At 34.2% G+C, this 23,619-nt stretch overlaps 1 protein-coding gene, 1 long non-coding RNA gene and 1 pseudogene across 9 annotated transcripts in view; 1 reads left to right on the top strand and 2 right to left on the bottom strand.

Moving 5' to 3' along the window:
* Nucleotides 1-23,619, top strand: part of SCN9A (sodium voltage-gated channel alpha subunit 9) — a 188,013-nt gene that overhangs the window by 51,228 nt on the left and 113,166 nt on the right. For 4 of the 6 annotated variants that reach the window (XM_031651326.1, XM_031651324.1, XM_031651323.1 and 1 more), the window contains exons 2-5: nt 19,071-19,378; nt 22,034-22,152; nt 22,509-22,598; nt 23,192-23,320. In XM_031651326.1, coding sequence (XP_031507186.1) covers nt 19,121-19,378; nt 22,034-22,152; nt 22,509-22,598; nt 23,192-23,320 — 596 coding nt within the window. In that variant the 5' untranslated portion in view covers nt 19,071-19,120. Of the gene's footprint in view, nt 1-15,010; nt 15,232-19,070; nt 19,379-21,839; nt 22,153-22,508; nt 22,599-23,191; nt 23,321-23,619 lie in introns of those variants that run through there. The other 2 variants (XM_031651322.1, XM_031651325.1) reach the window with 2 other exon arrangements.
* Nucleotides 1-23,619, bottom strand: part of LOC110740886 — a 57,745-nt gene that overhangs the window by 4,161 nt on the left and 29,965 nt on the right. The gene's annotated exons all lie outside the window — the stretch shown is intronic.
* LOC101003439 lies at nt 13,315-14,591 on the bottom strand (annotated as a pseudogene). Its single transcript, XR_162094.5, has one exon. The product of XR_162094.5 is annotated as an L-lactate dehydrogenase B chain pseudogene (transcript).

Here is a 23,619-nt window from a genome sequence, read left to right as displayed (position 1 = left end):
TCAAATTCCACGGAAGGACAAAGCCAAATATGATTTTTTGTTGTTGTTGTTGTTTGGAAAAGTTGAGAGGAAGTGAGGACAGTCAGACTTGATGACAAAGTCAAAAATGAAGGAGACAGCTCCTGGATCATAGCAAACTATTAACATGAGAAGGAGGAATTGTAGGAGATATCTGTCATAGTACAGACCAGCAAATTTCTACTCATCTTCCCTCCCTGACCAAAATCTTTCTTCCTAAGTCCTAGTTAGGTGCCTTTTCTGTGTGTTCTCATTGCTCTCACATAGCTGGTGCATTGTAATTGTTTACCTGTTGGTTTTCCCCAACAGACTATAAGCCCTAGAGGACAAGGATCAAGGCCGTCTAGTTTGTATTGTGTCCCCAGCACCTGGCACCTTAAAAATATTTGTTGCTCTTACCTCCAAACAACAACAACCCCCCCCCACAACAACAAACAACAAAAATGGGTAACAATGTGAGATGGTAGATATGTTAATTTTCTTTACTGTGGTAACCTTTTTTACTATCTATATGTATCCAATAACATCATGTTGTATACCTTAAATATACACAATAAAATGCATTTTAAAATATCTGTTGAAGAGCAAGTAAAATGAAATGAACATATTAAAGAGATATCAGTATAATATTTCACACATGTGACCATTATTTGTATAACTTGCTGCGGGGGTAAACCTTAAAATCAAGATTACCTTTATTTTGTTTTGGTAATTTGAACAGTAAGGAACTTACTATATTTAGGCATTTTTTGCTTTAATCTTTTGTAGTTTAATAAAGAAAAATTTCCAAAATGTATTCTGTTAATTCTGATAGCATGCTATTATGATGGCATTTTAAACAACTAATACAAATAATAATGATGCAGATAATCAATTTAACTGATGGCTGGTCACTTAAGATCACTTTCTAATTTTCAGTTATTATAGGGTCTTTCAAAATAAGGCTACTTTTGTAAAAAATAATTTTATACTATATTGTACATTAAAGGAATTCGTAGACAGTGTTTTCTACACAACAGAGAAAAAAATTTATCTAAACCTGAGAGCAATTACTTTAGCAATTAAAACCACTCAAATGTTGTAGACTAAAATAATTGAAAGTCAAAATAAGATTAATGGAAATATAGTTTTCATATACAAATAATGGTAAGGGATTCAAGAAAATAAAAATTGGACTTAATGCATTTTATCCTATATAGTTTTAAAAACCATAAAACATAATCCTTATTGCATTGTGTAGTCATTTTTTACCTTTGTAGGGTTCATTTTTCCTTATATGCAAACAGACGCCTATTCTGATATTCTTCATTTCTTGCTGCATCTCTATTCTATTTGTTTAGGATCTTTTCCTTCTGCCTAAATACTTCGTTTAGTGTATATTTTAGTACAATGATTAATTCTCTTAACTTGAGTTTTCGGAAAAAGAAGTTTTTAAAGACATTTTACATTCATCTTTTTAACTTTACATTAAGGATAACATACTTAAATAAAAATGCATATATCATGTTCTCACTTGTAAGTGAGACACATAGAGGGGAACAACACACACTGGAGCCTTTCAAAGAGGGTAGAGGGTGGAAGGAGGCAGAGGATAAGGAAAAATAACCGATGAGTACTAGGCCTAATACCTGGGTGATGAAATAAACTGTGAAACAAACCCTCATGACACAAGTTTACCTATGTAACAAAACTGCACTTGTACCCCTGAACTTAAAAGTTAAAAAAATGCATATATACTGAAAATATAGTTTGATAAATTCTTCACAAATGAAACAAACCATGTAACAAATACTGGGATGAAAACACAGAATTCCTTCACTCTAGAATAATATTTTCACTCTCTCTGATGTTCTAGGGTGTCAGGGACTACAAAGGCTACAAAACCAAATGACAGGTCTGCTTTGTTCCAAGCAATGTTACAGGCTAAAGACACACTGCCTGTAGGATTTCATACTCTTAAAAGTTCCCAGATACATAAAATTCTACTAATTAGTTAAATGAAGCTGTGTATTTATGGACAATAGTTAAATTGTGACCCAGATGAGTGTACCTAGCCCCTTGTTAGAGAAAGCCCCTTAGTATCCATGAGGTATGAAGGATCTCTAAAAGTTATCAGGGCTAGAGGTCTGGGGACAGTTATCCTGGCTCATGCAAGTCTTTTAGTGAAATGGCCTGGACAAGTTCGTAGTGAAGATAGGCAGTCAATTGATAAGATTATATTATATTTGACTTTATTTCTAATAAGATTGTAACAAAAACTATATTATAAAGTTAAAAGCAAATTGAGGTGTTGTAGTGAGGAAAGAGAGGATTGTATAGATTCATAATTGCTGGCTCAATTCCAGTGTTTTTACTCTACTTAAGTGTATAGATTTGGTTAATTTTTAAAATTTCAGGTAACAAATAATATGGTCATTACTGAAATCCCTAAAAACCATTGTTTTTACTGAATCTAGACTAGGGAAAGAGTAAGATAAAACAACGTAAGTAGAATGTTGGCAATTTAAAAAATTGTGCCAGGTGCAGTGGTTGATGCCTGTCAACCCAGCACTTTGGGAGGCGAAGGAAGGCAGATCACTTGAGCCCAAGAGTTCAAGACCAGCCTGGGCAACATAGTGAGACCTTGTCTCTACAAAAAATGTTTTAAAAAATTAACCCAGCATGGTGGCACGCACCTGTAGTCCCAGCTACTCGGGAAGGTGGGAGGTCGCTTGAGTGCACGAGGATGATGTTGCAGTGAGCCATGATCGCAGTACTGCACTGCCGCCTGGGTGATAGAGTGAGACCTTGTGTTTATAAGAAAATATATACCTTTCAAAAATTATAAACTCAAACTTTTTGCCCATGTTACAGCTGCCTCCCTCTGTGGTATAAACAGAGTATTAAATATTGTGTTTATTTTTATCAAAATAAGGCAGAAATTCTCAAGACAGAAAATGAAAAGTTTTGTAAAGGGGTTTCACAGACCTTTCATTGAATATTAAATGTAATGCTAAACAATATTTGAAGATAACCCATAGTGGTCCCAGTCTTCAGCCTGAAGTCAAGAATCTTTAGTTATCTGAATGTTCTCAAGCTCCAAGACTTATTAGGATGCTATTTAAGCAAGGTGCAGGATTTCCAAACACTAGTGATTAATGTATGAGTTCTGCTTACTATAGCACTGCTGTGCAGCCGCAAAATCTTTCAGAAACGCTCACAATAACTATGGCTTACTTTGATAAAGAATATTCACTAGGATGGTTAGTCTAATATACTCTCATAAAAAAGGAAAAGTATTATGAGGTGGTGCCAGGACCTTGGGTCCTATTTGGCAATTTCTCCAAGGATCTCTCAAAGGTAAGATCATCATATATCTAAGCTTGCCTAGAACAGTCGGAGGTCGTTCCTGCTGTCTTGGTATTTTCTGTATTGTGTAGCATTTATTCTTGACAAAAAATCCTGGCTTGGAACATAAATGCTATAGACATCCTGCCAAGCATTGAATCAAATTTATAAGTGTAACCCTGACAGCTAGGGTAGAGCTGTCTATTTCCTTCCTCCAAAGATGTTACCAGGTATTTAGATTAGTAAAATGAGAAACTACTGAGATGCCCTTATATTATAATTCAAGGAGCAGATAGGAATGGATATAGACTTGGTTTAAGTATTATTTTTCCCCCATATTCTCCAGATTCAATCATTTCACACCTTTGACTTTCTTATCTAAATTGTAGAGCTATTCAGTGACTAAATTGCACTTTTTATTGTCTTTGAATGTTTCAGCTTTATCTTGTTATTGACATACATAATTTTCATTATCTTGATATTTCACTTATTAAATCTGAGGCTAGGTGTAGGAAGGACCCTATTATTTTCTTGGTGCCAAGACAGAACAGAGTTTCCAGATCCATCTGGAAATTTTTCTGTTTTCATGGGAGAGGGCCTGTAAGAGTTCATACTGGAAGGGAACATTGCCTCTCATCTCTCCTGATGACATATTTCTCTTTTATCATGGATTTCTTATGTTATGAATAGATAAGTTATGAAGGTGACGTTACTGAACATAGGAGAGTAATTTAAAATATTATTGACAAAAGGGATTTTTGTAGTTATAAGCCAGGGTTAAGTGTATCCTTGTCAGCCAGAGTGGAGCTGTATTTTTGTCTTGCTCTGATATTATCAGGTGTTCAGAGCTCAGTAAAATGAGAACTTCGGAGTCAAATACATTTCTTTTATCTCTATGTTACCTTACAGTCCCTAAAGTAACACAGAAATCAAAAGGCAGCCTTTTGTACCTTAACAGCATCATGAAGATGAATATGTAATCAAGCTTCAATTTAACAACTTAAGAGATATTTAGTATGCTTACCACGGTCAAGGGAGTTAAATTGTACTTATTCTAAAAGAAAATAACACACAGAATCCCTCATAAGTGTATTTTTTTTAGCCTATTATAAGAAGACATAATGACTCTCAGGTATAATTAGGACTCAGACATTGTGACTCCAGGTTAGTTCTATGTTTATAAGTTGTAAGCTCATTCCTGACCCAGGAGAGCGCATTTATAGAAAATTATCCTCCCAAGCATGATTACTTTAAGAAAACTGAGCAGCATTTCTAATGGATCTCCTATTGATCAAAGCAATGCTATTTTGTACTGTGTAAACTATATTTTTTATGTATTAATTGTAATTCGTTTTAATTAAAAGTGTTTCAAATTTATAAGTCTGTTATCACTTAGGTATATTATAGATAATACAGATAATAGCAATGCATTTACTTGATAAATTCAAATTCATTGAGATATTATTACCTTTATTTAGTATTAGAATAATTCTACACCTATGATTTCCTTTTGTTTAAATAAACTTTTGTCTTGGAATAGATTTATGGAAAAATGGTGTAGATAGTAAGGAGACTTTCAATATACCCTACATCCAGTTTCCCCTATTATTAACAACTTATGTTAGTATAGTGCATTTGTCACAATTAATAAAACCATATGATACATCATTTTCATTAACAAATGCCCTTACCCTATTCAGAGTTCCTTAGTTTTTTACTAATTCCCTTTTTCTCTTTCAAGATCTCACCCAGGCTACCACATTACATTTAACCATCATACTATCACATCACTTTAGGCATCTCTAGGCTGTGGCAATTTCTCAGGCTTTCCTTGTTTTTGATGATGTCGATAATTTGAATGAGTATAGGTTAGGTATTTTGTAGAATGTTCTTGAATTGGGATTTGTCTGATATTTTTCTCATGATTAGATTAAGGCTATAAGTTTTGGGAAGGAAGGTCACATATGTAAAATGCCATTCTCATCATGTAATATCAGTGGAACACATTAACAATGTGAGTTATCATTGTTGATGTTAACTATGATTCAAAGATACTTTTGGGGTTCTCATGTTCTCATTCTATGGTGCCTTGAGAATGCTTTAAAAATGAATGGTACTTCAGTCAAAATTTTACCTGCAGGAAAAAAATCACTATGTATTTCTAGAGAAGTGATATTTTCAAAGCAGTGTTTCATTTGGCAACAGTTAGCATCAATAAAAATGTATTTTTTATTTATCTTTACATTTGTCCACTGTCTTAAATAATTTATACTGACACAATCTCATTCAGATTTTGGCAGATCTTCAAAATGATTAATTGGACCAATCTAAAATAAATAAATCAATTTATTTATTTATTTTGAGATTGAGTCCCGCTCTGTGGCCCAGGCTGGAGTACAGTGGCACGAGCTCAGTTCACTGCAACCTCCGCCTCCTGGGTTCAAGTAATTCTCCTGTCTCGGCCTACTGAGTACCTGAGATTGCAGGCGCCCGCCACCATGCCTCGCTAATTCTTGTAATTTTATCGATATAGGATACAAGTTATTTACAGGTAAGAGGCACAGTGATGGAATGCAAAACACAACCTGAAATTATTATAGAGTTGTGAACGTGTAGCGTGTAGTATTTTCCTGCTCCTTGAAATAAGAAAATATGGCATCATAGTCCCTCTAATCAAGATTAAAGAAATAAAAAATTAAACAGCACTTGCTTTCTACAAGAAATGTCAAAAGTTATCAAAGGAAACCTACTCTTTAAAGGAATTATCTGGGAAATATTTTTAAGAGAACAACTTATTCTCTTAAATAAACATAGCTTTCATATATAAGATAAACATTAATTATTACAAAAGCACAACACATTACAAAATTATATGGACATAATATGCACATACTCTACCCGAGCCACAATAGAGCTGGCACTCTGACACTAATAAATCATTTGGGAACTGCAGTGTAGAGTATTTAGAACCTGTTATGTGGCCAAGAAGGTAATAGAGGCCACTGAGACCTTTTCCAGTCTAATATAATGGGCACAACTCACATTTTTCCCTTTTAGCTATTAGGTAAAAATTAGTGTTGGTGTTTCCTTCAGTGATGTTTAGGGGATTTACAATTTTTACTGTGAACACCTAGGGAAACCCACTTCCCACCTCATCCTATAGATTTTCCCTATGTGAAGGGTTTTCATAGAAACTTGGGGATGAAAGGAAGTCCCCCAAATAATTTTCCTGATGTCTGCTTCCAGTATTTGACTTCAAGAATCCTGTTTTCCAAATAGTATGTTCAGAGCCATACCAGGCACACGGAGTCTCTAAAACCCTGGAGACATTGTAATATTTCTTTGCTTGAATGAAGGGATCATTCTTGTATTCTGTTCAGAGACTACATTAATGATATTTAAATGTTTCTCAGAAGATAAACAAAGTGTTGTTTGCTTTTGACCCTGTTCAGCAATATTCAATGAATAAAAAAGAAAAAAGTCTTAATGATAGTTCCTGAGCCACATAACTTTGTCTAATTAAAAAATATTTTGCAAGTCTTCATATAAAGTTCAAAACAACAGAGGTGATATGGTGGGAATTTTCTTAAGAAAGGAATTTCTGCAGCACCCAATCATTTGAGCAATCAACATGCATTCTAGGGATACTTTTGTATTGTTTAAAATTACATTTTACAAAATAACTAATGTCCTAAATGCCTCAACATTTTTAGAATCAGAAAAGTTGCTTAACTAGGATGTCCAAGATCACTTAGCTAGTAATTGGTGAATCCAATATTCAAAACCCAGGCATTCTAGCTCCCGGACTTGTCCTTGACTCACTACTCTAAACTAAATCTCTGTTTAATATCACATGCACATATGAAATGTTTCATGTTTAAAAGGCTAATACATTCCTATAAATGGAAATATCTTCATTTAATATAATTAATATATTTTTAATTATGGAAGCATGATGAAATTATCCAAAGCAATGAATTAAAATAAAAGGATGAGACAAGTTAATAATCTTACAAGCTCCATGTATACATGTTCATTGTGTGGAAAACTCTTCCTGTTAAGCACTTTATATACAGTTAACCATCACAATCTAAACCACTCTTCGGAGCATGATTATTAACTCAATTTTTCAAACTAGGAATCTTAGGCTCAGAGAGGTTATGTCATCTCCACAGGGTCAACAGCTGTAAAATGTGGAGCACAAATTGTAATGGGAAAGGCCGGGATGATTATTGACCTGTGAGCCACTGAAACCAGTGTGAATTGTTCTGTACTGAATAGAAGTACACTTCATGATATATACTATAACTGTTGCTGAAGGATTTTATTCATTTTACACTGGATCAAATGGAAATTGAGCTGTATATTAAAGATTTTACAAAAGCTCCAAATTAAGAAGAAACTATACAAACTCATATAAAATGAAAATTTATTTTTTAAAACATGTTTTCTAAGTAGGGTTTCATAAAGTGATACAAATTTTTAGTTATTAGACTGATAAAATAAATCTATTTCTTTTAATATCTTTGTCCTTTCTTTTTGAATGTTGTTATACATTCCTGAAAGTTGGAAGATCAGCATTTTAAAATAAATGCTGGGAAAGACCTAATGTAACTCTTGATTATTTTACAGCATCAATAGTTCTTCCTTCTTCTTGCTTATTGCTTAACAACAGGTTGTCTGAGGACGCTTTAGAGCTGACAGGTTTGGAGGATGAGGGATGAGTATGAGCAAAACTCTGAGGAGGAGCGCTGCATGCCTCAAAAGAACTTGGAGAGAATAAGAGATACCAAAAAATAAAAATAAAAATAAAGATTTTGCCAGGCTATAATTGGAATGAAGTAATATAAGTGACATGAATGATGCTTAAAATGTTGAGAATTAAAAGTAAATATTAAAACATTGAAGAACTTTTTTTTTCACTTATAGCTGGGAGTATGCTAAAGGATCGAGGGTATTTTTATTATACTCTTATCCCTCTTTTTCTTACCCTTTTTGGTTTATCATCTTCCTTCTCTCTTTCAATCTCTGTTTTTTTCATTCAGTTTTTCCCCTCATTCTAACTCTTCTTTTTTTAATTGAACATAATAGAGATTCGGAGTTCAAAACGTGTGTTGTTTCTATTGAATTGATTATTTTTTTATTATTTATTTATTTTGAGACAGGGTCTCTCTCTGTCATCCAAGCTGCAGTGCAGCGGTGCGATCATGGCTCACTGTAGACTCAACCTCCCCAGCCTCAGGTGATCCTCCCACCTTAGCTACTCTCGAGCAGCTGGGACTACCGGCACAAAGCTCCATGCCCGGCTAATTTTTGTACTTTTTGTAGAGACAGGGTTTCACTGTGTTGCCCATGCTGTTCTTGAACTCCTGCCCTCAAGTGATTCACCCTCCTTGGCCTCCGAAAATGTTGAAATTACAGGCACGAGCCACTGTGCCTGGCCTATAGAATGGAATTTATGTTTATCCTTTCCAATTTTAAAATGGATAACTTCAAAGTTGTGTATTTTACATTCATTGTCTTCAAACCAAACAAAATCCAAAAACTTTTCTACTTTTTAAATTGAATTTTCTATCTGTTTTTGAATAATAAAACCTGGTCATTAATTTATGTGTACTCATCTGATGTTTTTTATTTAACATAATCAAGTGGAGGGTTCGCATTAATATTTTATGCTTTTTAAAAGTAGACATATTTATGCTTTTCCCTAAAACTTTTATTTCAGCATTACTTAGATAAGCCCTGGCAGCTGTATTTTTTTAAGTTACACAGATGATTTTTTTTTTATATATACCCTGGTCAATAGCCACAGTGGAATATACTTTCATTCTGATATATACACTCTTGACAACCATAGGGACAAATGATACTTAACTGCATTTTTTATATTACCTAATAAAAGTGAAAGAGATTTTAAAACAGTAGTATTTAGGAAAACAGCAGATAATAAGACATTAATTTTGTGTTATGGGTTACTGGTATTAAGTATCATGTAATGCCCACATCTCAAAGCTCATTATGGAAGAATTGGTGTCAGATAACAGGAAGATTGATATTGTTGAAAACCATGCATTCAGCAAGGCAGCCATAGGTAGCACCCAATGAAGTGTTCAGTATTCATCCAAGCAGAGAAAGTAGAAGACACAATCTTTACCATAACTTTGAGTGTTTGCAGTGTGTCAGATGGTCCCTTGAAGAAGAAATATTAATCAAATGAATTGCAAATTGTCTCCAATTTACCCGAAAGAGATCAAAATAATGTGTCTAAATATACGGTGTTCGAGAGGTGTAGAGTCAGTCCATATTTTGCAAGTCCAATGAGGTAACAGAACAGTTTCTACTTAAGCAGCTGTTTGTTGGTTTCTTTGGCTCAAGAGAGAAGTATAATATCTTCTTCTATTTCACAGCTTTTTAATCATAATAATAACTATTATAAAATTAACAAATGCACATGGTAACTAATTCAAACAATTTTTGCTTTATCCCTGTAAAGCCATTCTCTGGGGAATAATCACTTCCTGCTTTTTTTAAAAAAAGTTTTTCTGATATTTTCCTTTTTATCTCTAAATAATATGATTATGTCTCATTTTTTATTTCATCAACTTATGTAATGTTGTCTAACTTTCTAATTTGCAAATGAGGAATTTATTTTATTTATGTAAACTTTTCTCTTTCTTCTCCATTCTCAAATTCCAAGCAGTTATGTTTTTATTTCTAAGAAATTCTATTGGTTGGATTTATATCTTTAAATAGAATATACCTGAAACTCCATTTCTTGTTACTTGAACGTTAGCTGGGATGCACTGACTGCCTTCAATGTAAGATAACAGGTCAGCTCTCCAACTTTTCCCTCACCTCTAATCCCCCTTTACCTCTCAATTTTTGTAAGCTATTCCATTACTTTTACATTGAAAATATTTAACACATATATGTGTAGATCTTGTCTTTGTGTAAATAAAGTTCTATAATTGTACTTACATTTTATATATGCTTTGGTAATTGACCCATTTGTGAGATGATTAACTGATACAATTTAACAAATTATAATTATGTAAGTATTTTTCATTTTAAAACAAGTAATATGGTTTGATCTAGAGAAGAATTTAAACCTCTCATTCAACCTCTGCTACTTGAAGAACACATCAAACTCAAGTAGATTCTCTCTGCTTCAATTCTACCAGTTGTTCAAGTTCATGCCATATTTTGAATTGATTCCTATTTGGATAATACAGCTGTTTATGCTTTCTGAAGAAACAAATTCGCTTTGCTTTTATTCACACTATTTGCAAAACAGTCTTGTATTCTGTGTGCTTTAGAAGTACTTTTTTTTTTTTTTTTGCTCTACCTTAATGCAAAGTAACTTAAAAGAAAGATAAAAAGTCGTTAAATTTTGAATTTTCTTACATCTAGAAATACGTTTTGTTTGCCATCACACTAGATAACAGGTTGTCTGATAATAAAATCTGATTCAAAATATTTTCTCTCATCACACTGAAAGCATTGATTGTGTTCTAGTGTCAATTATGGCTAAGGAAATTTTAATGGCAATCTAATTTTCATTCTTTTTAGTTAGTTATCTTATTTTTGGAAGCTTACAAAATCTTGTTTCTATTATTAATGCTCTAAACTTTCAAAAGAATGAAACTTTTAAATTGATCTGCTTTTGTACTTTTAGCCTGATGACTCTCCGTGAATTTTCTGCTATTACTTTGTTTATTATTTCCTATCTACTATTTGCTGCTCTCTTGAGACTGATGTTGAACAACATGGATTGTTCTATATCTTCTAAGTTTTATTTTGAGTTTTATTTTGTACTTTTTTAATTTTAAAAATTATTCTAAAAGATGTAGAAAAATCTAAGATATAGAACTCCATGAATTTTTACACATACATATACTCCCATGTAACCATCACATAGATCAAGGTATAGAACATTTCTAGCACTTGAGAATGTTCACTTATGCCCCATTCTGGTAAAGTGTACCTTTTGGGTAAAGTGAAAGTTAACTACAATTATGAATCCTCCTTTTCAGCAAGCATTCTACTGAAATTTTTGTTTTCACAAAGCATGACCTTTACCCAGAATTGATGTTGTTTTTGGTAGCCTATATATATATATTTTTTTTTAACAAAGGATACTTCGTCTCCTCAAATTTCTCTAGGAATACTAACTTTAACTTCTCAATATCCCCCAATGTTTATTTTTTTTTTCTAAAGTTATAAGTTTGATCTGTTCATCTTAGTCTTTCAATTTTATGTTTGGTAGATCTTCATTACCAATTTATTATTGATTGTCTATTAATATTTATGGAAGAAAGGCCAGGTTGCTGTTGGCCAGGTTTGCATTAGTCTTTATATAGGTCTGTTTCCCAGATAAATCCTCTCTTGAAAGAGAGGGATGACTGAAAGGTCTGCGTACGTAGATGCATGGTGTATTGATAAGCAGGCTACATTTTAGGATGTATGGATGAGGAGTAGGCAAGGGAGTCATTTTTCCCTTGACTCCACCCTGATTCTAGCTAAAATGGACATGGATACCCTGGGAGTCCTACCTGAATTAATGCATATATTATCCTTTTGGTGATAGCTTGGAGATAAACCACTCTGCTACATATTTAATATAGAGAAGGAAGTGGGAAAGGGTTTTCTGCAACATTATTGAATAATCCATGGATTAATCAATTTGTTTTCTGATCTATATCACATATTTGTCATAGAAATCTGTGACTTCTTTGCTAGAAAAAAATTCTAACGTTCTCAGATGAGTATTCCAGACTGTAGCTTCTGCTTTGATCTCCTCACTAGGGTAATCTTATGATTTATGAAAACTTATTTTGTCTTCCTCTGGTTTTTAGTGATATTATTAAATGCTTCCCTACTATACATCTTTGTTTTTACTGCAATGGAAATTTGAAGACCAGAGAGTGTGATAAACACATGGGATAAGACCATTGTCATGAACTGGGAGCTGACATTGCTTTGACTGGAAAGATGTGTGAAGAAAAATAGATGCTAGATAGACAAATACATGATATGATATTTGGACAGACATAGATCCATAGATTGATAAACATAGATAAGACATATCTATATATGTGTGTCTGCATACATAGAAAATAAGAAAGAGTTCAGAATAAATATTTCCATGTTGGTTTTAACTATAGGAAATCTTAGATACAAGAATAACACATCCATTTTTTGATTTTAGTACTTGCCTAAGTATTCTCTAATATGAGATTAATGGTGAGTGTGTAAGACAGTAATGAGAAAACAAAAGTATTACCTTTATATGCAACATTGGGATTTTATTCTAAAGAAGGTACAATCATAATAATGTTAATAAAAAGTGGAAATGTGGCAATATATTTTTCAAAATTGTAAATTAAACATGACAAGAATAAATATTGATTGATTTCATTAACTATATAAAATTAGGCCAAATAATTTTAAATGATTTTTTTTTAAGTATATTTTCTTCTGGATAGAAAAACATGACATTTTCATTGTACAAATTTGAAAAGTAAAGTATAAAGAAATTCATAAATATAATCCATAATCTCTTAACTAGGGCTAACCTTTGTTAAATGCATTGTGTATATAATTTCAATTTAATATCATTTAAAAATTGTTATTAATTTACATCTATCTGTGTGTATAACCTACATTCCACTTATTATGCTTATAATATTTTTATAATTCATTTAATTCATTAAATAGTCTCTGAAAGCTCTCTTTCAAAGCTGCTCAGTATTTCATTATACACTCATTTCTTCATTTAGTGTAACCCTTACTGTTAGGGTAAGGGTTTGGATTGATTATAATTTTTCAATATTATAAAAACTTTGTAGCAAATATCTTTATACATGTTAGAGGACACCTGAGATTATTGTCTTTGAATAAATTCCTAGAAGGAAAATTATTTGCCAATAAAAATGAATTCACATATTTAAGGTTTTTTTTTTTTTTTTTACACTACAATAGTTAATTTTATTTGTTCAAGAGCTCATATTGCAAGCATTAAACCAAGCATAGGCTTTGATTCTGTGAGCCCAAATTCACATATTGAAGAAGATCAAAGCAAACTGCGATCTATGTACACAGATGAAAACTAAAGGCTCAGAGTTAATAACATTGTAGTTTTTAAATTTCTATAGCCTAGAGCCCAGTAGTTACAGGTCTTTTAGGTCCTTCTGGATGTCCCACAGGGTATCCACACTTTTCTTGAGCTGAGCAACTTCATCATCCTTTAGCTTCTGGTTGATAACGCTGGTTAACCCTCGGGCATTGAGGATCCAAGGAAGGCTCAGGAAGACTTCATTCTCGATGCCATACATCCCCTTTACCATTGTTGACACGGGATGAATCCTGGATAGATTTTTCAACATGGATTCAATAAGATCAGCCACACTTAATCCAGTAGCCCAGTTGGTATATCCTTTTAGCTTGATGACTTCATAGGCACTTTCAACCACCATCTTATGCACTTCCAATTTTCACTATCATTGTCCGTTCCCATTTCTGGATTCAATTCCTGGAGAGAAACACCTGCCACATTCACGCCACTCCATACAGCCACACTTGAGTCGCCATGTTCCCCCAAAATCCATCCATGGCAGCTGCTGGGATGAATGCCAAGTTTTTCAGCCATAAGGTAGCGAAATCTAGCAGAATCCAGATTACATCCACTTCCAATCACGCGGTGTTTGGGTAATCCACTTAGTTTCCAGGTAACATATGTAAGAATGTCCACTGGGTTGGAAACCACAATTATGATGCAATCAGGACTGTACTTGACGATCTGAGGAATAATGAATTTGAAGACATTAACATTTCTCTGCACCAGATTGAGCCGACTCTCCCCTTCTTGCTGACGGACTCCTGCAGTTACCACTACAATCTTGGAATTGGCAGTCACAGAATAATCTTTATCTGCCACAATTTTAGGCGTCTGAAGAAATAAGCTCCCATGCTGCAGATCCATCATTTCTCCTTTAAGCTTATCTTCCAAAACATCCACAAGAGCAAGTTCATCAGCCAGAGACTTTCCCAGAATGCTGATAGCACACGCCATACCAACTTGTCCAACACCCACTACAGTGATCTTATTGTTTGGGACTGTTGCCTCTTCTTCCGCAACTGGTGCAATGAGTTTTTCCTTAAGAGTTGCCATTTTGCACAGGAGGGAGAAGGCGCTGGAGACCTCAGTAACAGCAGTGCGGAGAGGACAATGTCCATATTTAAGGTTTTTGATAGATATTACAAAATTACCCTCAAAAAGTCTGTACACATTATTTATTACTGTCATCCAGACAGGCGACAGTGATTTCCCCTATATCCTCTCTAATATCACTATTACTTTTGTTAAAATCTTTGCTAATGTAATAGGCCAAATTTGATTCCCCATGTTTATTTTAGTATTTGTTTCTTTGATTACTAGAGAGGTTTGATATAGTTACAAGTGTTTATTAATCATTTGTATTTTAGGTAATTATGTTATTTACTAAATTTTGTATTATGAGATCTATTATTTTAATATCTTTATTCATTAAAGAAAAAGCACTTCATCTGCCATTTGTATTATACTTTTCTTTTTATTTTGTGGATGCTTTCTGCTTTTAAAAACCTTCATTCTTATGAGATTAAATCTAGCATTCTTTTTCTTTTTAGATTGTGCCTTTGGTGTAATGCTTTACAAGTCCTCTCTACTCTCACATTATATAAGTATTCATTGTCACTTTTTTTTAGAATTTTTGAGCTTTATTTTTCCATTTAAATAGTTACTCCACCAGAAATCGCAAATCTTAAACTAAATACCGGACTGATGAAAACTCCTGTGGCCTGTTTATCCAGAAGACTAAGGGAAGAGGAAAGAAGTTGTAGTCACACGTAGGTCCTCCCTCATCATTGCATATTCTTTGTGTGTGTTGGTGAAGTGTGAGGCTCCATTTTTACTTATGTTGCCCTCTGTCACCCTGTCAGCCCATCATCTTGCCACCCCACTGGCCCTGTACAATAACTTCCAAGCAAACTCAGATGCCAACTAAAGCTGCTCTTCTTCAAAGCTATAAAACTAGTAAAATGAAAGGAAGTTTCACCTCTCCAAACTAGAGGATGAGGATGAAATCTGATCAAGGTCTCTTCAACTTATATTTCACAGACCATGACGTTAAGCAGGTTCTTAGTGTCTTCCTTTAATTTAGCTTGATCAGGGAAATATTGCCCATGCATGGTACCACTAGCATTGACCACCCTTTGCCTCTGCTTTTTGTATAAACTTTAGTCATTCTGGAGCTGTGTTGAGCATGTGCATGGGGGTCAGTAGAGACAGAGACAGAGGAGAATAGGAATATTGGAAGAGTCGAACTGGTAATGGGCATCGGAGTTCACAACATCTGTGTACCTAGATTTTTCTCAAATAATTATTGAAAGAGGTGGTACCCTCCAGTTGAATGCAGAATCTACCAAAACACCAGTTATTCAAGCCAATTTTTCTTCAAGAGCCACGTTATGTCTACACTGAAAGTGTAGTGAGGCAAGTTATCCCAACCTCTCACCTTTATGATTTTCAAAAGTGTTGAGGAATCCCCAAAGCACAAGTGGCAACTGCTTTGATTTGATTCATTGATTTGTTTCCATTTTACTAAATCTCTTCCTATTCTGAGGACAATTTTCACGTATTTTATGATCCAAAATTATTAATGCATATTCATAGTAGTTTTATTGAGGTATAATTTACACACCATAAAAATCACCATTTTAAAGTGTACCACTCAGTGGTTTTTCGTATGTTCAGGAAGGTATGCAACCATCATAATTACATAATTTTAGAATATTTTTATCACCCCCAAAGAAGTCCCATACTCTTTAACCGTTAACCACATAACCATCAATAGTCACTTCCTATTACACCTAGCCTGTGAAAAAAAAAATACTCTACATTTTGTTTCTGGGGATTTGCCTACTCTGGACATTTCATAAGATGGAATCATATAATATGTGACCTTTTGGCTCTGTGTTCCTTCACAGGGTTTTCATCACATCCATGTTGTAACATGTACCTATACTTCGTTTGTTTTTATTGCTAAATATTAATTCAGTGTGTGAATATCCCACGCTTTTATCCATTTATTCATTGGTGAGTAATTAGGTTGTGTTTACTTTCTGGCTACTATGAATAATGCTGCTGAACATTCATGTAAACCTTCTTGTGTGGACATATGTTTTAAATTCCCTAGAGTCTGTACCTAGTAGTGGAACTGCCAAGTCATAACTTACTCTTTACCTTTCAGAATCATCCTACTTTTGAATGTGTACATGCAGTGTCCCTTATTTTTCACTACATTCTTTAAAAAACTTTATCTTAACTTTGGTTTCCAACAAAATACAGGCATAGTTCATTTTATGGGGCTTTGCTTTATTGCACTTCAAGATACTGCATTTCTTACAAGTTGAAGGTTTGTGGCAACCCTGCATTGAGCAAGTCTGTCAGCATAATTTTTTCAGCAGCATGTGCTCACTTCATGCATCTGTGTCACACTGTGGCAATTCTCACAATATTTCAAACTTTGTAATTGCTATTATTTATTATTACTATGTATGTTATGGTGAACTATGATCAGTGATCTTTGTTGTTACTATGGTAATTGTTTTGGGGTGCTATGAGCCACATCCACATAAGACAGCAAACAATCATTAAATGTCATGTGTTCTGTTTCAGCATTCCTATCTCTCTCCCTTTCCTCCGGCTTCCCTGTTCCCTGACACATAGCAATATTAAAATTAGTTCAATTAGTAACCCATTCCCATCCCTAATGTTCCAGTAAAGGAAGAGTTGTGCATTTCTCACTTTAAATCAGAAGCTGAAATGATTAAGCTTAGTGAGGAGGGCATGTTGAAAGCCAAGACAGGCCGAAAGCTAAGCCTCTTGCACTAAATACTTAGCCAAGTTGTGAATGCAAAGTAAACGTTCTTGAAGGAAATCAAATGTACTACTCCAGTGAACACACGAATGATAAGAAAACAAAACAGCCTTATTGCAAATATAGAAAAAGTTTTAGTGATTGAGATAGAAGATCAAACCAGCCACAACATTTCCTTAAGCCAAAGCCTAATCTAGAGCAAGGCCATAACTCTCTAATTATATGAAGGCTGAGAGGTGAAGAAGCTGAAAAAAAAGTTCAAAGGTGGCAGACGGTACTCCATGAGGTTGAAGGAAATAAGCCATTGCCATAAGATAAAAGTGCAAGGTGAAACAGCAAGTGCCGATGCTGAAGATGCAGCAAGTTATTCAGAAGATCTAGCTAAGATCATTGATAAGAGTGGTTACATTAAAAAACAGATTTTCAATGTAGGTCTAACAGCCTTCTACTAGAAGAATATATTATAGCTAGAAAGGAGAAATCAATGCCTGGGTTCAAAGCTTCAAAGAATAGGCTGACTCTCTTGTTAGGGGAGAATGCAGTTGGTGACTTTAAACTGAAGCAAATGCTTATTTATCATTCAGAAAATCTTACAATTATATTATTATTCAGAAAATTAAACAAAAATTATATTATTTAATTATTCAGAAAATCTCTTATGGATTATACTAAATCTACTCTGCCTGTGCTCTATAAATAGAACAAAGCCTGGATGACAGCATATCTGTTTACAGCGTGGTTTATTAAATATTTTAGGCCCATTCTTGATACCTATAGCTCAGAAAAAAAAAAAAAAAGATTTATTTCAAAATACCACTGCCTATTGACAATGTGCCTGGTCACTCAAGAGTTCTAACAGAGATGTACAAGGGCGTTCATGTTATTTTCATGTCTGCTAACCCTATCCATTCTGTAGCCTATGGGCCAAAGAGTAATTTCAACTTTTAAGTCTTATTATTTAATAAATACATTTTATAAGACTATAGCTGCCATACATAGTGAGTTCTCTGATGGGTCTGGGCAAAGTAAATTGAAAACTTCTGGAAAGGATTCACCATTCTATATGTTATTAGACCATTAATGATTTGTGGGAGGAGGGCAATATACAAACATTAATAGGAAATTGGAATGAGTTGATTCCACCTCTCGTGGATGACCATGAGGGGTTTAAGACCTCAGTGAGGAAAAGAACTGCAGATGTGGGGGAAATAGCAAGAGAATTAGAATTAGAGGTGGAGCCTAAAATTGTGACTGAATTGCTGTAATCTTGTGGTAACTTGAATGTATGAGGAATTGCTTCTGATTGATAAGCAGGGAAAGTGGGTTCTTGAGATGGAATCTTCTTCTGGTCAAGATGTTATGAACATTATTGAAATGACAGCAAAGGATTTAGAATATTACATAAGTTTAATTGATAAAGCAGAGTCATGCTGGAGAGTGGTGCTACCAAAGGCATTATCATAAAGACTTTGAAAAGAGGAAAGTTGAGTTGATTTGCCCCAAAGGTAAATATAGATGAAAAGAAGGGGAATTTAGGAAAATTTATTCAGAAAATTGTCATTTTTTCCTTTAAAGCTGTGAAGTGTAAACTTCAAATTTCTGAGTATAAACATGGTTAGAAGGCATGAAAAATAAGTCCGGCCCATTGCCTGACACATAGTAGTCTCTTAACAAGCTGATAAGTCTATGAACATTTTACCTTTTGTGGTCGAAACTAAAAATCTGTTTATGTTGTTATTATTATTTTTTAATGTGCCTTTCTTGGCAGGCAAATAGTTAAGTCTTAATTTCTTTGTTTCCATCCAGGCCTCTTATGTGAGGAGCTGAAGAGGAATTAAAATATACAGGATGAAAAGATGGCAATGTTGCCTCCCCCAGGACCTCAGAGCTTTGTCCACTTTACAAAACAGTCTCTTGCCCTCATTGAACAACGCATTGCTGAAAGAAAATCAAAGGAACCCAAAGAAGAAAAGAAAGATGACGATGAAGAAGCCCCAAAGCCAAGCAGCGACTTGGAAGCTGGCAAACAGCTGCCCTTCATCTATGGGGACATTCCTCCTGGCATGGTGTCAGAGCCCCTGGAGGACCTGGACCCCTACTATGCAGACAAAAAAGTGAGTTTATTTTGACTTCAGTGGTCGGTTTCTGTTGACTTCCTTCTGTATAAAAATTATTTTAAATTGAGATTAGTGAAATTTAGTGAATAACTATATCATGATGAGAATGTTAAATTAAATATATAGAGAGGATATTCAGAATATGTACTTTTTCAAATTTTATATTGAAACTGGTTCTGGCATTGGCATACTACTTTTATTTTTTTTTTACATCTTTCAAAATTGTTTAGTATAATGTTTAGTATAACATAGTATCCATTGTTTAGTATAATTGTTTAGCATAACTTTTTTAGACATGACACAGTAATCTGCCAAATTTTATAGTCATACCTATTTTTTCCTGCTAATAATTAACTCTCGTGTGTATGCAGACCCAAAAATCACTTAAAAGTTTTTAATGCAAATGAAAATTGCTAATTTCAATTTTAAAACACCAACCTAATTCTTTTTATTAAAATTTCAAGTACAAGGTAACTTGATCTTGCCAAGACAATGTAGTAGGTTGTGATTTTTCATGTTAGCTCCGATGACCTCTGGTTTATAAAGTCTCCCTGGTAATTTTGACAGTCATGTGACCCTGTTCCCTCTTCACTCTCATTCTTCCCCGTTTATATTTTTCTGTATGATATCTGTCACATCTTGCCTTAAGTAGAGTTACTTTGTTCTTTTCATTTTTCTAGGAAGTTCCTTGAATAAAAAACTCATGCCATATTTTTGTTCAAACTCCTTTTCATTACCTGTTATGATATAGTTTCTCACTACATATGTATTAGTTCCTTTTTTTTTTTTTTTTTTTTTTTTTGGAGACAGAGTCTCGCTCTGTCGCCCAGGCTGGAGTGCAGTGGCGATCTTGGCTCACTTTAAGCTCCGCCTCCCGGGTTCACGCCATTCTCCGGCCTCAGCCTCCCAAGTAGCTGGGACGACAGGCGCCCACCACCACGCCCGGTTAATTTTGTTTTTGTATTTTTAGTAGAGACGGGGTTTCACCATGTCAGCCAGCATGGTCTGTATCTCCTGACCTTGGGATCTGCCCGCCTCGGCCTCCCAAAGTGCTAGGATTACAGGCGTGAGCCACCGCGCGCGGCCGTATTCGTCCATTTTTACACTGCTATAAAGAACTACCTGAGACTGTGTAATTTACAAAGAAAAGAGATTTAATTTGCTCACAGTTCTGAATGGCAGAGGAGGCCTCAGGAAACCTACAATCATGTTTTAAGGCAAAGGGGAAGCAAGGCACATCTTATATGGTTCAGGAGAGAAAGAGGAAGGAAGTGCTACACTTTTAAACCCATCAGGTCTGGTGAGAACTCACTCACTATCCTGAGAACAGCACTGGGGAAACCGACCCCATGATCCAATCTCTTCCCCCCAGGCCCCTCCCCTGACACGTGGGGATTACAATTCAAAATGAGATTTGGGCGGGGACACAGAGCCAAATCATGTAAATACAATTGCAGAAAGAATGGATGAATAATTTTTTAAAAATACAGTGTACTGAGATTTAAGACAAAAAGGGTTGTACTTGAGGACTAGGTATTAATTTTAAAATAATTTTCGATGTAAAAGTGAATTTTACATTAAGTTGTATTTAGATATAACTGATATAGTGAAAGGGAACAGGGAAATAAAAGGATACCTGAAAATAATAGACTCTGGTTTGTTTTCTTGAGAGAATACTGCCACATTCAAATAAAAAGCCTGACTCACAAACTTACCTCCCGAATACAGTGAGAAATGCTTATTGCCTGAAACCTACTGATAACCCTATATAAAACTTAGAAAATCAGTGTTTCTCAGATAACACAAGTCATCTCCCTGCCAATGGGAGAAAAATGAGGCAGGGATTTGAACTTTGTCTTTCTGATTTCTAAGCCAGTGCTTTAGGTTGTTTTAATATTTTGTGGTTACTGCTATTTGTTTTTATTTCTTAACTGAATACTAAAGCTATGGAAAAGGACACTTGTTATGGAATGGCTACAATAACATTTCAAGAATATTTGCTTCTATTCATGTCATTTTTTAAATTACCATGGTTAGTAAGTGAGGAATCCCCTTAATTTAAGTCCCTTTTAAGAGCTAATATTAGTATTATAACTAAAATAAAGAAATTGAACTCAGTGATTGGAAGGATTCTTCCAACTCTGACATTCCTTAAACTTAGGAAAATATTTTTTGAAAGAACTCGTATTTTGGAACACGTGCTGCTAACCATGACAATTGCCAGCAAGTATTAAAATTCTCAAGGTTTTATGATAAAAATGATAGAGATAGCTAGTTTCTATTTGTCTTTCTTAAAATGCAATGTAATGGAAGGGAAAGAAGTTGTGCTTTAAAATAACTTCAATAGCCACAGTTATTGTTACTGTTGAAAGAAAGCGAAAAATATAAAATACAGTATTTTGAAAGTTCTAAGTAATACATGCTAACAAATAGCTCAATTTTTAAATTTACTATGAAGAAATGGACTTGGAATTCATTGGCCGAGGTGACATTGATAGACCATTGATGACGTTGGAACCACATTGCTGGAGTCTGATGGCAGTGTTTCTTCAATATCACACTGCCATGTAGAAAGGTAAACTGCTGATATTGATGTGAAAAACTGATGTTTTGGATTCTCAATTTCATCCTGTTTCCTTTTTCCTCCTGCAGACTTTCATAGTATTGAACAAAGGGAAAACAATCTTCCGTTTCAATGCCACACCTGCTTTATATATGCTTTCTCCTTTCAGTCCTCTAAGAAGAATATCTATTAAGATTTTAGTACACTCATATCCTTTTCAAAATGATTACATCCAGTGTTACTTCATGGTGTGATTTTTGCGATTTTATTCAAATATAGATGTTACACCTTTTTCACCTTGAAAGACTCTGGTTTTAGTTTATTAATTTCAATATTATTAATATAATTTGTCATGGGTCTCAAAAAAGACTGGGAGAGTGGAAATATTAAGATTTTAGGATATGTTACTTTTATTTATTACTCTCTTGTTCAAAGAGACAAAATAGTCTACAAGCTCATTTAGAATTTTTTTCCAAGGAAAAGTTGTAAGCATTTCAACAAGTGTCATCCTCAAATATTTCAAATTCACACTGTCATCTCTTTTTTTCCTTGATTCTAAGCTACCTTATTCAGCATGCTCATCATGTGCACTATTCTGACAAACTGCATATTTATGACCATGAGTAACCCACCGGACTGGACCAAAAATGTCGAGTAAGTCGGTATAAGTACATTTTAATATAGTTTTCGTATTATCATTTCATCCTTTCCTTTTCCTGCTAGGAAGTTATTGCATTTATAAAGATGGGGAATCTTTATCTTCCCATGTTATGTGCTTGCTTTTCTTTCATTCTTTATCTCCTCTATGGTATTAACCTGCCAGATTAGAAAAATTAGATGCTGCAGTGTTTTCTAGAAGAATGAACTTGTCAGATGCTCCATCCTGTTCTTAAACATGTTACATATATTTTATTCTTGGGTGTATGTTTTATAATTATATGGATGTATTTTTAAATAATTGTTTTGGTGAATTTTTGATAGAAGCAATGTAGGAATTTTTTAGGCAGGTCTGAGACCTATATTCTTAGTTATTTCAAGTACCTCTTCTTTCTGGGAGTGTTTCTGATACTGACATTTTAACATTTTCTGGATAGACCTATTATAGTTTAATAGGGTATGTCCGTAAACCAACAGCCAGCCTCCAATATATGTCTTCCATTGGTTAATTAGAGAAAATCAATTATAAGGATTTACATGGTGGTTGTATTGTTTTCACATCTAGTATCCCAATGGAATCTTGTGTTTAGGTACACTTTTACTGGAATATATACTTTTGAATCACTTGTAAAAATCCTTGCAAGAGGCTTCTGTGTAGGAGAATTCACTTTTCTTCGTGACCCGTGGAACTGGCTGGATTTTGTCGTCATTGTTTTTGCGTAAGTACTTTCAGCTTTTTGAAATGGCAAACTTATGAAAATCTCAGACAGTACAGTGTTCCAATAAGAGCAAACCTCAGGGTTTGCTCCAACATGGAATGTCTATATTTAAAGGAAACTGGAAGCTATATGAAAGCTAGTCATTGATAGGCAAATACTAAATTTTTCAAAAAGACTATCTCCCACGCAGAGGTATGTGACATCATTAAGATTGATCATCCTCCTCCATGCTCAGCACTTGGATGGATAGTCTATGCAGAGACAATTAGGTTTACACTTTTTCCAAGTTCTTGTTTAAA

Source organism: Papio anubis, chromosome 10, assembly GCF_008728515.1.
Source record: "Papio anubis isolate 15944 chromosome 10, Panubis1.0, whole genome shotgun sequence".
NCBI lineage: Eukaryota > Metazoa > Chordata > Mammalia > Primates > Cercopithecidae > Papio > Papio anubis.
Note: the sequence above shows the minus strand (reverse complement) of the source record. Positions and strands in the feature narration are given on the sequence as shown.